We start from the raw sequence: 17437 nt of genomic DNA, 5'->3' as shown, positions 1-17437 counted from the left end.
TTTGTTGAGGTCACCGAGGTGTAGTTAACAAATCCAGGCCATCCATTATGTGTGTTCCACTTGAACCAGGGTCAGACTAAATTTCAGACACATCCAAATTTTAGGTGGGCCCCACCAAGTGCTTTTATATGTTTTAGGCATGTCTTTACATTATTTTAGATGGTATGGCCCACCTGACTTATTTATATGGCTGATTTTTGACATATTGCATCATTTAAAGGGGACCCATCAAATGCATGGTGTTGATGTTTGACATACATAATGGTGGGGCCCACATAGCTCCACCTCATGGGAAGTTCCCATGAACTCGACCGTATAGAACCTCCAACACACATATATATATATATATATATAATATATATATATATATATATATATATATATATATATATATATATATATTGAGAGGGATGGGCAATCAAAGCTGGCCCGGAAATACCGTGCCGGAAAACATCTACTTCTTCATGGCTCTTAAGTTGTAAGAACTCGAGATTAACTAAGAAATGAAAAATGGGAAAAGCTCTGGCAATCCTCAGGACTACCAAAGTGAATCTTAGTCCACCACTTGGATTGTGTGGATCAATGCAAGAACAATTTCAGGAGCTAGGACTCAGTATTGATTGGCCATGGACATTCCTTTTTCTTCTTGCTGCAAAGATAATCCTAACCTTCAGAAAAATGGACTCAAAAAGGCAAACCATTGGCCATTCCAGGGCTTCTATCTGCCTATAGGCAAGGATGGACTGTGAGAACTCTCACTTTGATCATGGCCTATTCGCGGTGAGACCCATGTCTTGAATGGTTCCCATCATCGGCAAATATGCATACAAGGCCCACCTCGCATTCTAAATCCACTTTAATATATAGTCTGTGGACTACCTGACCTGCCCTTCAATTGGGCACAAAGGAATATTCATCACCATTCATTTAGAAAATATCCCATTGGTTGTGGCCCACTAGTTGTGGTGTATTTTTCACTATATAAAGGAGCTTAGTGCTTCAACACAATTAGATATCTCCCTCCTTTTCTACGAGTCCTTAGACAGTAGCATTTTTATTTTTTTTTCTCTCCATGGCCTTCTCTCGTGGAGTTTTTTCATCTCCCCATTCGCCCATTGCTCCCATCACTCAACCCTCCCATGAGCTTAGAGCAAAGAAACTCATGATATGGAATGTCTCTGCCAGTCACCATCCGATCATCACCCAAGACCACGACCTGGTCTCCTTGCCGTCTTCCAATGCATTCGTTGATAACATGGCAAGAATTATTATTTAAAAAAAAAAATTAAAAAAAAATAAAAAACCATTTTTCCCTATCATTTCTTGTTTTTCATAGAAAAATTTAACTTATTGTTCATGTTCTACCACTCACGGCACCATGGTTTTCTCATGTAGGACAACTTTCATGTCAAACGGACGGAGAAACTCGAGGAAGTCCGCCGTGTGCTCCATTGCCTATATGACCCATTAGAATGTATGATGATGATCGACAGCTTGCAATGCCTCAGCATTGATTACCACTTCCAGGAAGAAATTGAAGAAATTCTAAGTCACCGGTATAAGAACCTTGGTGATCAAGCTAGTAATGGTCGTGCCAACAAAGGATTGTACAACACTACACTTAGCTTCCGCTTGTTGCGACAACATGGGTACTATGTATCACCAGGTGCGTCAATTTCCAATATTATTATTTGTTTCATTGCGATGCATTTGTGTTCTCATTGAAACGAATTGTAATTGCTCAATCCATTATAAAGGAAATCTCAAAAGTACATGTCAAGTAGGACTGGAAATGCTACCTCGTTATGAATGTTGCTTGGACTAACACCACTTTGATCATTTACTCTTTATTGATTTGAGCGATTGCAATTCAATTTAATCAGACATCCAAACGCAACCTCCCATAACAGAATTTGCTGACCCTAAGGCATGGAACAGACATATTTGATGACTTTAGAGATCGCCAAGGGAGATTTAAGCCACATTTAAACAAAGATGTAAGGGGAATGTTGGGTTTATATGAAGCTTCACGCCTTGGAATAGTAGGAGAGGAGATACTCGATGAAGCCTGTGATTTCACTAGAAAACAACTCAAGGCTTCAATGACCTCCATGGAACCGGGCCTCGCAGTGCTGGCGGGCCACGCCTTAGAGCATCCCATCCACATGAGCTTGCCTAGGTTCAACACCAAAAACTACCTCAATAATCAACTTGGATCAAATGGGTCCACCGGATTCCTACATGAACTCGCGAAGTTGGATTTCAATTCCGTCCAATCATTGCACCAAAGGGAGCTTAGAGAGTTTTCTAAGTAAGCTGTTAAGCTACATTAATTGAATCGATTGTGTATTTTGTATTATGAGCTATACCATCTAATCTGATTGTTTTTTTCCTTTCCCATCGTAGGTGGTGGAGAGACCTGGGCCTGGCACAAGAGCTAAGTTTTGCGAGGGACCAACCCATGAAATGGTACATGTGGCCTTTGGCAATCCTCTCAAATCCTCATTTCTCGGAGTATAGGATCGAACTCACAAAACCCATCTCACTCATTTACATAATCGACGACATTTTCGATGTTTATGGGACACTTGATGAGCTTGCCTTCTTCACTGAAGCAGTCGTTAGGTGCTGAACATTCTTCTTCTTCATCCTCCTAACAAATTAGGTGGTGTATGTTGGTATTTTTATATATTTTTTCTAGTAAATATTAATATTGAACCATTTTTATAGGTGGGAATTATCAGCCATCGATCGGCTTCCAAGGTACATGCAGATATGCTTCATGGCGCTCTACAACACCACCAATGAGATCAGTTTTCTGGTACTCAAGAAACATGGTTGGAATCCCATACATTCATTGAAAAAAACGGTAAATTACCATATACCACAACTTTTCTTCTAACCATTCGTTTTTTTATCCTGTAAGTGTGGCAGACCAGATCGAATGTACCATATTGGTCATTTTACCAGCACATGTTCTTTGTGGATCCTAACCATATGATCAATCGTTAGGAAATTGTAGGTTTTTTGAATGATATAGATAATCCACCAAGTGAAACCTACCTTTTATTGGCAATCTCTCTAAAAATAGTTTGATGAGATAAACCTAACCATCCAATCAATGGCTAACAGAGTGGACGGTTCATTTTATTATAATAGAGAAGGTTGGATCACTAATCTGGATTCCCAGTTAGGTCCAGTCACCTTTTATTGCTCATCAGAAGTCACTCTGATCGAATGATCTTAACCATCAGGTCAATAGCTAAGAAAATGGACAGTCCATGTTGACTTTAACATTGAAGGTTAGGTGATTGATTTAACCATCCATGTAAACCCACTCCTTTTTGTCCCTTCCTCTTAAAAGCACTTTGATAGAAATAATACCAATCATCGGGAAAATGATTAGTCCATATTAATTATAATAAAGAAAGTACAATTAGTTATATGGCACTGAGGACCACCTTTGATTGCCCGTCCCTCGTGAAACTCACTTTGATCGGATGATTCTAACCTTTTTCATACAGGACTATGAAAATGATCATTCCACATTGAGTATAGAATAATAAGGCCTTAGTCAATGATGTAGGGCCCAAAACTTTCAGGGTAGGCTATTCATTAGCAAATGTAAGTTCAACAAGCTGTTGAAATTGCGGAATCCCACAAAGTAGCTCTTTCATTTTTTCTTTTTCTTTTTTTCTTTTTTTCTTTTTTTGTAAAATAACAAAAGGGTGTCCCCACTCCTTTTTAACGCAAGACTAATCAACAAATAAGTTCTTTCTTTAATAAAAATTAGCTGGGTAAAAGTAACTTTTAGCTTAAATTAACTTATCACCATAAGTAAAAAGTTGTTGCTTTCTAACTTTTAACGTTTTTCTTCTCTCTCATCTCTTTGCATAATGGATGGTACATATCAAAGGCGGCCCAGTATGATCAATCGTCCACATTGAAGGTGGGGTTTGCATGATGGATGGTCCACATCAAAGGTGGGTTCATATGATGGATGACCCACATCAAGGTGGACCCACATAATGGACAGTCCGGATCAAAGGTCGACCCCTAATCATTAATGGCCCACATCCAAAGTGGACCCCATATGATAAATGACCCACTTCGAGAGTGGGAGGGTGTGGATGGGTGATGAACATTTAAGATTGGCCCCATGCGATGGATGACTCATATCAAGGTAGGCTATACATAATGGATAGTCCACATCAAAGATCAACCTCTAATGATGAATGCTCCTCATCAATGTAGGCATCGCATGATGGACACCCCGTTTCAAAGGTAGGACCTAAATGATGGACGATCTACATCAAAAGTAGGCTGCGCATGATTTGGAGTGGACATTGAAGGTGGTCCCCACATGATGGATGACCCATGTCAAGATGGAGCCCACATGATGGATGGCCCATATTAAGGTGGGCCCCACATAATGGATGGCCTGCATCAAAGGTCAACACCCAATAATGAATGGCCCACATCCAAGGTGGGCCCTGCATCATGGATGGCCACTTCGAACGTGGGGCCCACATGATGGATGATCCATGTAAAAGGTAGGCTCCACATGATAGGTCATGTAAATTGAATGTGGTCCCCACATGATAGATGACCCATATCAAGGTGGGCCCCACATAATGGATGGTCTACATCAAAGGTCAATCTATAATGAGGAATGGCCCACAACCAAGGTGGGTCCTGCATGATGGACGGCCCACTTTAAAGTGGGTCCCACATGACAGATAATCCACATTAAAGGTGGGCTCCACATGATAAGTGGTGGCCATTGAAGGTGGGCCCCACATGATGGATGTCCCACATTGAGGTTGGCCACATGTAATCGATGGTCCATGTCAAAGTTTGGCCCTTTATGATGGGTGGCCTACATCCAAGGAGGCATGATGGATGCTCCATATCAAAATGTCCAACTTGATGGACAACTCACATCCAAAGTTGGCCAACATGATGGATAGCCTACATGGTCAATGGATCTTACCAAGTGGATGATTTATATTGAAGGTAAGCCCTGCACAATAAACGGTTCACATTAAAGACATTGCTAAGGTGAGCTTAATATAATGAACAATCTACATCAAAGGTTTATATATATATATATATATATATATATATATAGAGAGAGAGAGAGAGAGAGAGAGAGAGAGAGAGAGAGAGAGAGAGGCATGCTCACCTACGCACCTACGCACATGCGCACCTTTGCACACGTGTCATGGGTGTCGAATCCAAACGGTCCATAAGAAGCAGAATCCTATGAAACTTCAGGAGCTGAATTTTCACCCTGATCTAAGATTCTGGTGGGTCATAGCAAAGAGAAATTCAAATCAAGGGAAGAAACTATTTGCATTTTTCATGGCCCACCGAAGTTTTGGTTCAAAGTAAAAATTGGTACGAGGGGGTTTCATGACGTTCTGCTTCATGTGGACCATTCAGATTTTCGAGACTCATCAAATATGATGAGTTCTCAAAAAAGTTTGTATGTAGTCTGTACGAAATGGTTCGCAGGTGAGCATTCCGATATATATATATATATATATATATATATATATATATATATATATATATATAGAGAGAGAGAGAGAGAGAGAGAGAGAGAGAGAGAGAGAGAGAGAGAGAGAGAGAGATGTTAAAAATATGGAAGATGAGAGAAAGATGAGAGAAATTAATAGAAGATATTTACAAATTAACAATGTAATATTAGAAATTAAACAAACATTTTTACTTTTTAAGTTTATTATTTTCAAACATACTTATCTGTTAGATTCATAAAAACCAAAATTAATTACTTGAGGTATAAATAGCTTAAAAGTTTCAACACTGAGACCCGGGATGAGCTCCATGTGATGTGAGTGGGTGCGTGAGTCTGTGTGTTGTGGATATGTGTTTTTTTTTTTTTTTTTTAAATAAAATAAAATAAAATAAACACTTAGGCAAAACTACTGAAATACAAACGACCTCTAATTTTCATCCATCTGATCACCATACAGTGGGCAGACTTGTGCAAGGCATTCCTGGTGGAAGCAAAATGGTTCGCCTCAGGACAGATGCCGAAGGCCGACGAGTACTTAAGAAATGGGGTGATTAGCACGGGAGTACATATTGTGCTGGTCCACGCATTTTTTCTTTTGGGCCATGGAATCACAAGGGAGAGTATAGAACGTTTGGACAGTATTCCAGGGCTCATCTCCTGTCCAGCAACAATCCTACGGCTTTGGGACGATTTGGGAAGTGCCAAGGTACAAAGATTAGTGGCAGTGATTGCATAAATTCCAACTCTACATGAATTCTATCTGGCGACGTCGTGACACATGGGCCATGAGATCTAGGTCATTGATCAGGTGGGCAGACTGCGAGGCATCCAAAATAGTTTTGGTCCATTCATCAGATGGGCCATGCACGTACGTATGTTGAATATGGATCGTTGATTGGTTGGCCATAATTTTTAACCGTCCATTTTGTGCATGCATGGCCCGTTTGAGAATGAGTACACAAGTCCGACTTTTGAACCAGGGCATGCTTGCAGTGCCTGTTACTTGATGAGTGGACAGGATCTTGCGCCCAGCGTGATAAATTAGGGCCACATCCACTTCATCCAGAAGGTGTGCCCTGAAATTTCAGGCCGTATTCCAACATCAGGCCATCCAAAACACAGGTGGATCACACCACAAGGAGCAGTTGGGATATGGGATGTCAACGGGCCGGGCTTGTGGTTGACTTCGGCCCAGATTTTAAGCTGTTTAGGACAGGACTAAACAAAATTCAATTTTGGCAGGCCCAAGCCCGGCCCATTAAAACCTTTCAGATTGTGTGTCGGGCCCACCGTGTTTTGGATGTGCTATCCAATCCATTCATCAAATGTACCCCACCAGGATGGATAGACAATTCAAAAAATTAGGCACTTGTATTGTTGTCCAATTTTTCACAACGTTAAAACCTCTCTCTCTCTCTCTCTCTCTCTCTCTCTCTCTCTCTCTCTCTCTCTCTCTCTCTCTCTCTCTCTCTCTCTCTCCCTAGGATGAGAACCAAGAAGGAAAAGATGGCTCATATGTGGAATGCTACATGAAAGAGCATGGTATCACATCTCCAACCATTGTAGGAGAACATGTCATGCAAATGATTTCCATGGAATGGAAGAAGCTCAACAAGGAATTGCTCTCCTCAAACCTATTTTCTCCATCTTTCAAGGAAGCCTCACTCAACACTGCACGAATGGTGCAAATCATGTACAGCTATGACCAAAATCAACGGCTACCAGCTCTTGAAGGACATATCAATTCATTGCTTAAAGAAAAATGCCCTCTGTAAGAAAACCCATGAAATAAAATAAAATAAAATAAAGAATCTCATGACACTGGGTCTTCATGATCATCTACATGTATGCATGTGAGTGAAAACGTGTATCTGCGCCAGGTTGTAATTAAATTACTGAAATAAAAAAAGGTACGAACTTTGTTCGTACGTCCCAATGACAGAATGGTCTAATTTCATCAATCAATAGTATTGTTGAAAATAACTACATTGTTCTTTTTCTGGCATCCGTTTGTCCATATGTTTGAAATTAGATAATTTACAAATGAAGCTAGTTTTAATACAGAGCTTTGTACGTGTAAATAGACACACTTTTATATCAATACAAAAACATATGGATCCAATGTTGCATGCCTATATATGTTACCTGCAAGAAAAAGCATGATACTCTTTATGACTGTGGGGGATGATGCCTATGAGTAGTTGTTGTCCCATGGGCAACTGTTCATATCTTGGGCTCCACTTTAAAGTCTTTTACACAAAGACGACAATGATCAGAAAGTGGTGGCTTAAACTATTAATTATTGATATCTAATGCATGCTCATCAAGTTTTTTAATCAATGGCTTGATTTAAAGAAGCATATGTTTCATATCTTAGATGTTATGATCTTCAAGATCCAATAAAGAGTTTTTATGTTAAACATTAGCCTAATCAAACCATCAATATTAATTATCGATTTGTTTAAACCATTATAATACAATTTATAGATAAATCATTGTTATCAATAATATTTTGATTTAATGGCATCTGTGCCAAAAAATTACAGAATTGAAATATTTGATAAAAAGAACTTTAAAAGATGGCATAAGAAAATGAAATTTTATTTGACCATTCTAAAAGTGATTTACGGTATTACAAATCCGATGCCATCTTCTGTTTGGATATGAATCTGCTGCTTACTTTGGTCGTTCTAAATTGGAAAAGTTTACCTATGTTGTATCATAGTCTAAGTGGGATGAATAATAAGAATTATGACATATATTGTCATCATACTTAGGCTAAGGATCTATGAGAGCATTTAGAGAAGAACTTAAAAATTGAAGATACAAAAACAAAACAAAAAAAAGTACATTTTTAGTCATTACATAAATGTCTAAAATGATTAACAATAATTTAGTTATTAATCACGCCCACGATTTGTAAATGACAATACATGAAATTCTATCCGAATGGACACTAGTAAATGAAGTTTTTTAATCTGGATATAATTATTGAAAAACTTCTATATTCATGGAAAAGGTACAATTTTTTTCCTTAAATATAAGAAAAAGAAAATAAATGTAGATGACCTTGTTCTTAATATTTGGATATAATAGGAAGCTAATTAAGAATAGAGGCAAACAATCCAAGAAATTGAAATATATTGCAAAGGCACATTCACTTGAAAATAAAAAAGAAAAAAATTATCAGAATCCAAATAATGGAAATGAAAAAAATAAAAATAAAAATCTACAAAAACAATGTTAATTAACCTCGAATGATAATGTTTCTAAGGAATCAAGGTTCAAACTTTGCGTTTAGCCTTGGTTGCTAAGGAACTGAGGCTTAAAGTCAGGTTTTAGCCATAGTTACTATGGAACTGAGGTTAGAAGTTAGCTTTTAGTCATGGTTATTAAAGAACCGAGGTTAGAAGTTAACCTTTGTTGTTAAGGAACCAAAGCTAGAAGTCTAGTTTTACCCTCAATTATTGAGGAACTGAGGCTCGAAGTCAATTTTTAGCCACGGTTTCTAAGGAATTTAATTACCTCATTTTATTATTATTATTATCAAGATTGCTAAAGAAGAGCTCTTCTGATCATGAAAGTAGGTTGCATGGTGTGCCACACACCAACGACCTCGTACTGTGTCAACATTGCTAAGGGCTTCTTTGCAGGGGTTTTCTAGAGTTCCTTAGATGACTTACAGTCATGATAAATGTTAAACATTGGATTTGTCATATAGTTTAGTACATGATCATTACAAAGCTCATAATCTTTTGTTCATTTATTTAGTCTCCAGGTGCGATAATGTTCCAACAAATGAGTATTTTGTTCCTTCTTAAGAATATAAAGTAGTTTTTGTTTATATATATATATATATATATATATATATATATATATATATATATATATATATATATATATATATATAAAAGAACTCAAATTATTTTTTTCTATTTCTTTTTTTTAGATTCGTCAAACTGATCAATGATTAGAGAAGATTGGGAGTGACATTTTGTAGATGCCATTATCCTCTTCCAATAAAACAGATGTGTCAAACTATCTTAAATTCTAATATAATATAACTGAACAAAATTATTATAACTAATTATTAAACAATAGAACAATTAATTTAATAGAATAATAAATGAATTTAAAATTGATTCAAAATTAATTAGCTGACAGTACTACAAATTTGTACAAATGATAGAAAATCTATTTAACAGATGAATTAAAAAATAACACCAATGATTGATAATTTAATAATAATAAGATAGATATGTGTTAAGTTGACAAATTGATTCAAATAATCAACTCAGAAATGATATAAAGTAAATTAGCGAGGTAGATATGAACAAATCAGATAAGGGTGGATTAATTAGATGAATATATATCAATCGGACAAGTTTAGATTAATCGAATGGATTTGAATTAATCTTATAGATCTAATGAATATGGAAATCAAATAATTATTATAGATCTGAATAGATGTAAATGTAATAAACAGATCTAAACAATTATTATAATTAATAAATAAATTGTACTAAAATTAATTACAAAAAAAGAAAATTTAAATTATAAAGCAAACCTAAAAAAAACATAAGTATTGTAATAGATATGAACAAATAAGAAATAGATCTAAACATATCTAAATTAATCAGAAATAGATCTAAACATATATGGATTAAGAAAAAATAAATCAAAACGTATCTCAATAGATTAAATATTATTTGATAATTTTTTATACACTAATAAAAATGTCTTTTGATTGTTGTTTCAATGTACAAAAAACATTAAAAAATAATATTTGTAGTTAATTACCAACAAAAGATAATAAATAATGATTAATGAAATAGATAAAACAAATCATTTATAAATTAGAATGAGTGCTGCTAGATCGAACATGGGTAATAAGAAAATAAGAAATAATTGATTGACAAAGCCAGCGGAGGCGCAAAACCAAGTCGCTTTCCCAAAGACGATTCATGCCTGTTTGTTGAACCATATAAATAATCTAGATTCCCTATGACGACCGCCTTTGGGCTACAACTGGTGATAGACAAATATTGCCAACTCTATTACCAAGCGGTTGATGCTTAGAATATCTCGATAAAAAATAATATATAATAATGACAGTTTAAAACTTTGTTAATAGAGGATTACGAAAAACTAAAGAAAGGAAGGGAGTGGCTAGGTTTTTTTATTATAATTTCTCTGTTAATTAGGTTTTTCGTAATAGCTACATATAGTAAAACCCATCGCACATGTGGCTAACACCTATCGACACTTAGGTAGTAGCCAACGTATAGAAACAACTATATCAATGATCAAAACACCGTTGTAAAATACTTGCGACATGGAACCAAAAGACTTGGTAAAAATAATAATAATAATAATTAAGAAAAAATTAAAATGGATCATTTAGACAAGCTCGAGCCCAGCCCAGCACACGCGACATGATGCGATGGGCACACATTCACATATTTGGTGCTTGGCATAACATATCTAAGAGCTCAAACAAATATTATCTATATGAATCTATATATCAAGTGAAAAATAGTCATTCTTTCTTTTCAATACAAGACTATTCCCATAACCATATTTCAAATGACCTTAAGGCAACTCTCTCTCTCTCTCTCTCTCTCTCTCTCTCTCTCTCTCTCTGTTTTAAAAACAACCAACAAGACCAATACTTATAGTATTGGCATAAGAAGTAAACGCTAAACTCCTTTGCATCAATTGTTGTCTATCGTATGTAGCTTGAGAGGCCAACTCAGTAGCGGATGGTGTGGATCGTATTGGAAGCTCAACTAATAAAAATGTGGCTTCTTAGAAAGCAAATATGCAACGGGAAAGCAGGAGCTCTTTCATGTTGGATCTTATGGGTCTTGTGGCAATCGGTCATGGCTAAGGTCCATGAAGTCAGGAATATAGTTAGGTGCTACTTTCTCTTCTTTGAGAGTAGTTGATGGGTGCCCCTCACCTTTTGTTGGGTTTGTTCCTAGTCTAAGGCTTTGTTATATGATAAGTGTGGTCCCTTTTTTGTGGGGCCCACCCAAATGCTTTGTAAAGTCTTTCATGAAGAACAAAGTCATTGGTAGTGTGCTCCATCTTTTATAGAAAGAAATATTTCAATGAAATAAGATGCTAGCAAACTTTGTATGTCCCATTAATCGAATGACCTTATTTCAACAATGGCATTGTTGAAAATAACTAAGGTGTTCTTTTTCCAGCATGTGTTTGTCGAGATGTTTGTAAATAGATATTTTACAAATAGACGTAGTTTTTAATACAAAACTTTTTATGTACGATACTTTCGTCCTACAACCAAAATGTATAAAAGCAATGTTGCATGTCTTTGATAGTTGCAAGAAAAAAGTTTGATACACTTTACGATTGTGGCAAACAATATGCATGTGTATAGTTATTGTACACGCGGCCTATGTTTATAAACATTGGAAATCAGCGACTATGTTTTTTTATCTTTATTTTTTAGGCGTATGGGCTAATTTGGATTGATGATGTAGTAGACTTGGAGTCACCATTAGCCAATTAGTTCAAAATCTCGTAGTCGACCAGAACCTACAGAATCTGTAAAAGCTAGAGAATCCAGAGACTTTCTTGCTTTAAGTTGACTTCTGATCTATGACCTAAAATTCCGAGTAAGGGACCTCAGTTACAGAGAGGGAGGGTGTTAGGAACTCTCTTTGCCCGTACGGGTGTATGGTCTCTACTTCATGTGGTAAATTGATCTTATGATATAAGATAATATGATGTAAAGTATTAAAATAAGACTAGGCAGACTCAGATTTCTAATGTGGCGGGGTCCAAAATTCCGGCAAGACAGAGAGCATACGTCCAAAAAATGTCTAGCAATGGGATTTAAGAATAGATGTGATGATATTAGAATGTTATGTAACAGGACTAGGTTACCATGAATTTTTTATGTAATAAGATTCAAAGTTTCAGCAAATCATAAATCATGCTTTCAATGGCAACCTAGAGAAGTTGAGGGGTGAGAAAGGATGTAATGATGTAATTCACGAAGTATGAATGATAATGATGACATCATGATCTTTTACTTGCACTTGAAATGACTTGGAGGTTTGGGTGCACTATGGTTGGAAGGGTTGACCTAAGTGGGACTGGGAGTCTAAGAGATGGTTGGAGGAGGCTAGATGGGGGTTGAAGAATATAGAAGCTTGAAAACTCAAGCACTTTCTCTCACTCACTCTCTCTCTCTCTCTCTCTCTCTCTCTCTCTCTCTCAGTGAGAGTTCCTTGGTTTGTGTGAAATGAAGAGAGGAGTAAGGGTATTTATAATTACCTATTGGGATGATTTTTTGCTAATTTTATAGATTATGAATGATAAATGATGATGCGGTAGCCTAAGATTGGTGGAGAGAAGGGAGATGCCACGTGATATTTTCTTATGAGTTAAAGGGCTTTGTAAATTGGTAAATAGTAGGAACTCTAGCGTGCATGTCTAGCATAGTTGACTTTGTAAGGGAGCAACAATTATAGCTTGGGGCACATATTTTAAGAGTATGCGGTAATCTGACTACTGTCGGCGGTAATCGGATTATCGTCGTTTACTTTTCATCTCTGACATTTAGCCAATTGGCTCGTTCGTGCCTAGAGAGTGGTTTAAGGCTTGGGTATGGGTCGGCTTAGGTAGTGGCATAGGTCTGGCTCGGCTTAGATAATGGCCTGGGTTTAGTTAGAGCTTGGCTTAGGCTTAGCAATGACTGAGATTTTAGGCAGGTTGTGGAGTTTATGTTTAGTTCTTAAGGATTATCCATGCTTCGTCAAGTTGCTAGCCTGGGCAAGTTATCCACAATGCCTTAGTTAGATTTACATTTATGTAGTGTTGGCTACATTTTAAAATATTTATAAGAACAATGATGATAAAGTGGTAGCTTCAATGGATGATTATTGATATCTAATGGATGCTCATCAAGTTTCTTAATCAATAGTTTGATTTTAGGAATCATATATTTCATGCAATACGTGCTACTTTTTTAAAGATTGAAGCAGGAGTTTTCATGTGGTTGAACCACAACATCAATATTCATTATTAGTTTATTTAAACAATTTATCTTAAATGTTGGTCGAATTAGACCATTAATTTTAGAATATCTGCCTCATTGTACCATTCATTTTTAACATTCAATCTAATTGAACCCTTCATATGTAATATCAGCCTAATGATGCAGTTCATCATATATATCAATCTAATTATACAGATTTAAGCAAACACCAATGCACTTATGTATATATAAATGAACTTTGATGGGTTCTAGCTCACTTTAATATCACTTCCATGGACTTTGACAGTCTTGCACAAACTTTAATGGAGTTTTAAAGACTTCGTTTGGATTTTAGTTTAATAGACTTTGGCATACTTCGATGGGGGTCTTTGGCAGACTTTTGGAATATTTAACGCAATTCACCAGACTTTGTTGCACTTTCGTAGATTTTAACGGGCTTTGGTAAACTTATGCTGGCTTTGGTCCATCAATGTCTGCCAGAGTGCATCAAAGTACATTGAAGTCCGCCCAAATGCATCTAAGTATTATTTAAGTGCAGCGACATTTGTCTAAGTCCTTTTTATGTGCATTGAATTTGGTTACATCCTATATATATATGCCAATTTCATGCCTTTCATAAGAGTATTAGCAAAGCCAATAAGCTTTTTAATCACTATATAGGGTTATCTATCTTCAAAATGTAGCATTCATTAACTCATATAACTAGAGCAAACTATGGTGCAAGAATCACGCGAACCAAATGATCTTAACACTTTAAATAGGGTTAGTTTAGTTACATTTGTTCATCATTTATGAGCTATAAATCCCATATTTAGGGTTATCAAATCAAAGCATTACCTTAGAAACATAAGGAGATTTATGTACTAGTTTTTTTAAGATAAAAATTGTTCATATTTAACAGAAGATCAGGGTCACACTATAGGCACGATTTTTGCACCTTGGCTTGTTTCTAATTGTATGAATGAATGAACGATTCGGATCTACAATTGACCACCCTGTGTTATGTGTGTGTGTGTGTGTGTGTGTGTGTGTGTAGGGAAAAGGTACTATCTGCTTGACCTCACGATAAGCTCCCATGAGGTCGAGCTGTATGGGCCCCACCGTGATGCGTGTCGACCATCAACACCATGCATTTGATGGGTCCCCTCTAAATTATGGGATATCCCAAAAATCATCCGTATACGGAACTCAGGTGGGCCATACCATCTAAAATCATGTGAAGACATGCCAAAAACATATAAAAGCACTTTGTGGGGCCCACCTGAGTTGTGAATGCTGCTGAAACTTGGTCTGAACCCTCATCCAAGTGGGACACACATAATGGATGGGCTGGATTTGCAAACCACATCTCGGTGGGCCCAAAAATGATTATGAATGTTTTAATGGTGCACGGCCCCTCCCCACTTCTGTATGTGGTGTGGCCCGCACAAGTCACGAATTGCCTTGATTTTTGAGACCTAGGCCCACGATGGAATGGTGCATCTGACTGATGGGGTAGATGATCGAAACGCATCACAGTGAGGCCCACACAACTCGACCTTATGGGACGGTCTTGTGAGGTCGAGCGCATAGTACCTTTTCCTATATATATATATATATATATATATATATATATATATATATATATATATATATATATATATATATATATGGGAAAAGGTACTATGCGCTCGACCTCGCGATAAGCTCCCATGAGGTCGAGCTGTGTGGGCCCCATCGTGATGCGTTTCGACCATCAACACTATGCATTTGATGGGTCCCCTCTAAATTATGGGATATCCCAAAAATCAGCCATATACGGAACTCAGGTGGGCCATACCATCTAAAATCATGTGAAGATACCGTTAAAATATATAAAAGCACTTGGTGGGGCCCACCTGAGTTTTGAATGCTGCTAAAAGTTGGTCTGAACCCTCATGCAAGTGGGACACACATAATGGATGGGCTGGATTTGCAAACCACAGCTCGGTGGGCCCAAAAAATGATTATGAATGTTTTAATGGTGCACGGCCCCTCCCCACTTCTGTATGTGGTGTGGCCCACACAAGTCACGGATTGACTTGATTTTTGAGACCTAGGTCCACAATGGAATGGTGCATTTGACTGATGGGATAGATGTTCGAAACACATCACGGTGGGGCCCACACAGCTCGACCTCATGCGACGGACTCGTGAGGTTGAGCGCAAAGTACCTTTTCCCCATATATATATATATATATATATATATATATATATATATATATATATAATTAATTAATTAATTAATAAAAATCCCATGTCGGATAACCGTTTCATTCGGCATGCCATCTTTTGATGGGAGACAGGCATGTACCGAGATCCATCGCACTGTTGGATTGTGTCACCAAAGATGGGCCATGAGCTCTGAGCGAACTAGCAGAAACAAAAATAAACTCAACTATAGAAAAACGATGTGGTTGCTATCCTACATAAGCAAGGCACCTTTAGCTCTAATTTTACAGTTGGCCTGGATGGACTTGGTCTAGGCAGGGGTACGGTCGGCCCATCATGATGTATGTGTTTTATCCATGCCATTCAGATCGTTTTAGTGGTTGAGCCCAAAAATGTGGCAGATCCAGCTCCATGTAACCTCATGAACAGGTTGGATGGTAAATAAACATCACCGTGGGTTCAGGAAGATTTCAACGGTATTCATCATTGTCACCACTGTTTCCTCTGGTGTGGTCCGCTTGAACATTGGATCTTGCTCCTTTTTAGGCTCGTGCCATAAGATGATATGTCAAAATGGATGAACGGCATGGATGAAAGAAAAGCATCATAGAGGGCCCCAAAGAGCCTCTGCCTGGCAGGACTCTTTCCATGTCCCTTTATAGGCCAGGCTTGGCCTGCAATATTACTAATCCAGGCCTAAAATTTAAGCTTATTTAAACTAAATTTAAGAGTCCATCAGCTAACTTAAGCCCGGCCCATCTAGGCCCAATTAGGATTTTCAAGGGTATGTTTGGCATATGTCATGGAGGATGGTGACCCTTAGTGAACAGCTCAGATGTTGCCCAGAAGTGGGTGGCTTGGCTCCAGGCTCATATGTTGGATTTGGGTTCGAGCCATGCATTGTCATCAAAAGCCAACCTGTTTGTTTTAACCCTTCATGGGCCTGGCCTAGGCTTTCCTTCGTGGGTTAGGCTTGGACAGACCTCGGACTAGCCCGATACTGGGTACAGCCCATTGTTCTGAGTAAACTTTATGGGCCCATCCTGATGCATATGCTTTTATCCACACCGTTCATCCATTTTTCTAGTTCATTTTAGAATATAATGCTAAAACTAAAGCATCTTCAACACTCAAGTGGACCACACCACATGAAAAAGCAGGTGATGACGTCCACTGTTGAAACCTTCCCAAGTCCCACACGAGGTTTATTTATCATCCACCCTGTTCATAAGGTCATTATGACATGGATGAAGGGAAAAACAAATATCAGCTTGATCCAAAACTTCTGTGGGGCCCGTTAAGTTTTCAACGGTAGGCAATCGAATCCCACTGTTTCCAGTAATGTGGTCCACTTGAGCTTCGGATATGATTTCAAGTTCGATTTCATGCCGTAAAATGATATGGAAAAACGGATGGACAGCGTGGATAATACACATACATAACTTTGGGTCCCACAAAAAACAATCTGAGTCCCCAAGACGGGCCTGCTGACAGTGCCATGATTACTCGCCATCCGGATCTACTCTCTCCATACCTGGGAACTGTCGTGGTTGCAAGATCTGTGCGGTTCTGAGGTGGGTCTCATAACTTATGTATGGTGGACAAAATCTGGCAACTCGGCCCATCAGGTGGGCCACATGGTTATCCTTTACGTAGAACAATCAACAATCCTTTTC

At 37.7% G+C, this 17437-nt stretch overlaps 1 protein-coding gene across 1 annotated transcript; it reads left to right on the top strand.

The window, feature by feature from the left end:
* Window positions 1-546: 546 nt before the first annotated feature.
* On the top strand, window positions 547-7503 carry LOC131221695 ((3S,6E)-nerolidol synthase 1-like). Its single transcript, XM_058216995.1, has 7 exons — window positions 547-1219; window positions 1396-1666; window positions 1939-2311; window positions 2407-2625; window positions 2731-2869; window positions 6000-6248; window positions 7027-7503. Exons 1-7 carry the CDS (start codon window positions 1073-1075, stop codon window positions 7315-7317), a joined length of 1689 nt encoding a protein of 562 aa, XP_058072978.1. The 5' UTR covers window positions 547-1072; the 3' UTR covers window positions 7318-7503.
* Window positions 7504-17437: the final 9934 nt, after the last annotated feature.

The sequence above is a fragment of the Magnolia sinica genome, chromosome 12 (genome assembly GCF_029962835.1).
Source record: "Magnolia sinica isolate HGM2019 chromosome 12, MsV1, whole genome shotgun sequence".
NCBI classification, from domain to species: domain Eukaryota; kingdom Viridiplantae; phylum Streptophyta; class Magnoliopsida; order Magnoliales; family Magnoliaceae; genus Magnolia; species Magnolia sinica.
This window is presented reverse-complemented; position numbering and strand designations above follow the sequence as displayed.

What these genes read in the sequence shown, in the direction of transcription:
- LOC131221695 (XM_058216995.1), top strand. Translation starts at nt 1,073, where the DNA reads ATGGCCTTCTCTCGTGGAGTTTTTTCATCTCCCCATTCGCCCATTGCT. An exon ending in TCACCCAAGACCACGACCTG is followed by an intron (nt 1,220 to 1,395) that starts GTCTCCTTGCCG and finishes TTTCTCATGTAG; the next exon opens with GACAACTTTCATGTCAAACG. An exon ending in ACGATTTGGGAAGTGCCAAG is followed by an intron (nt 6,249 to 7,026) that starts GTACAAAGATTA and finishes CTCTCTCCCTAG; the next exon opens with GATGAGAACCAAGAAGGAAA.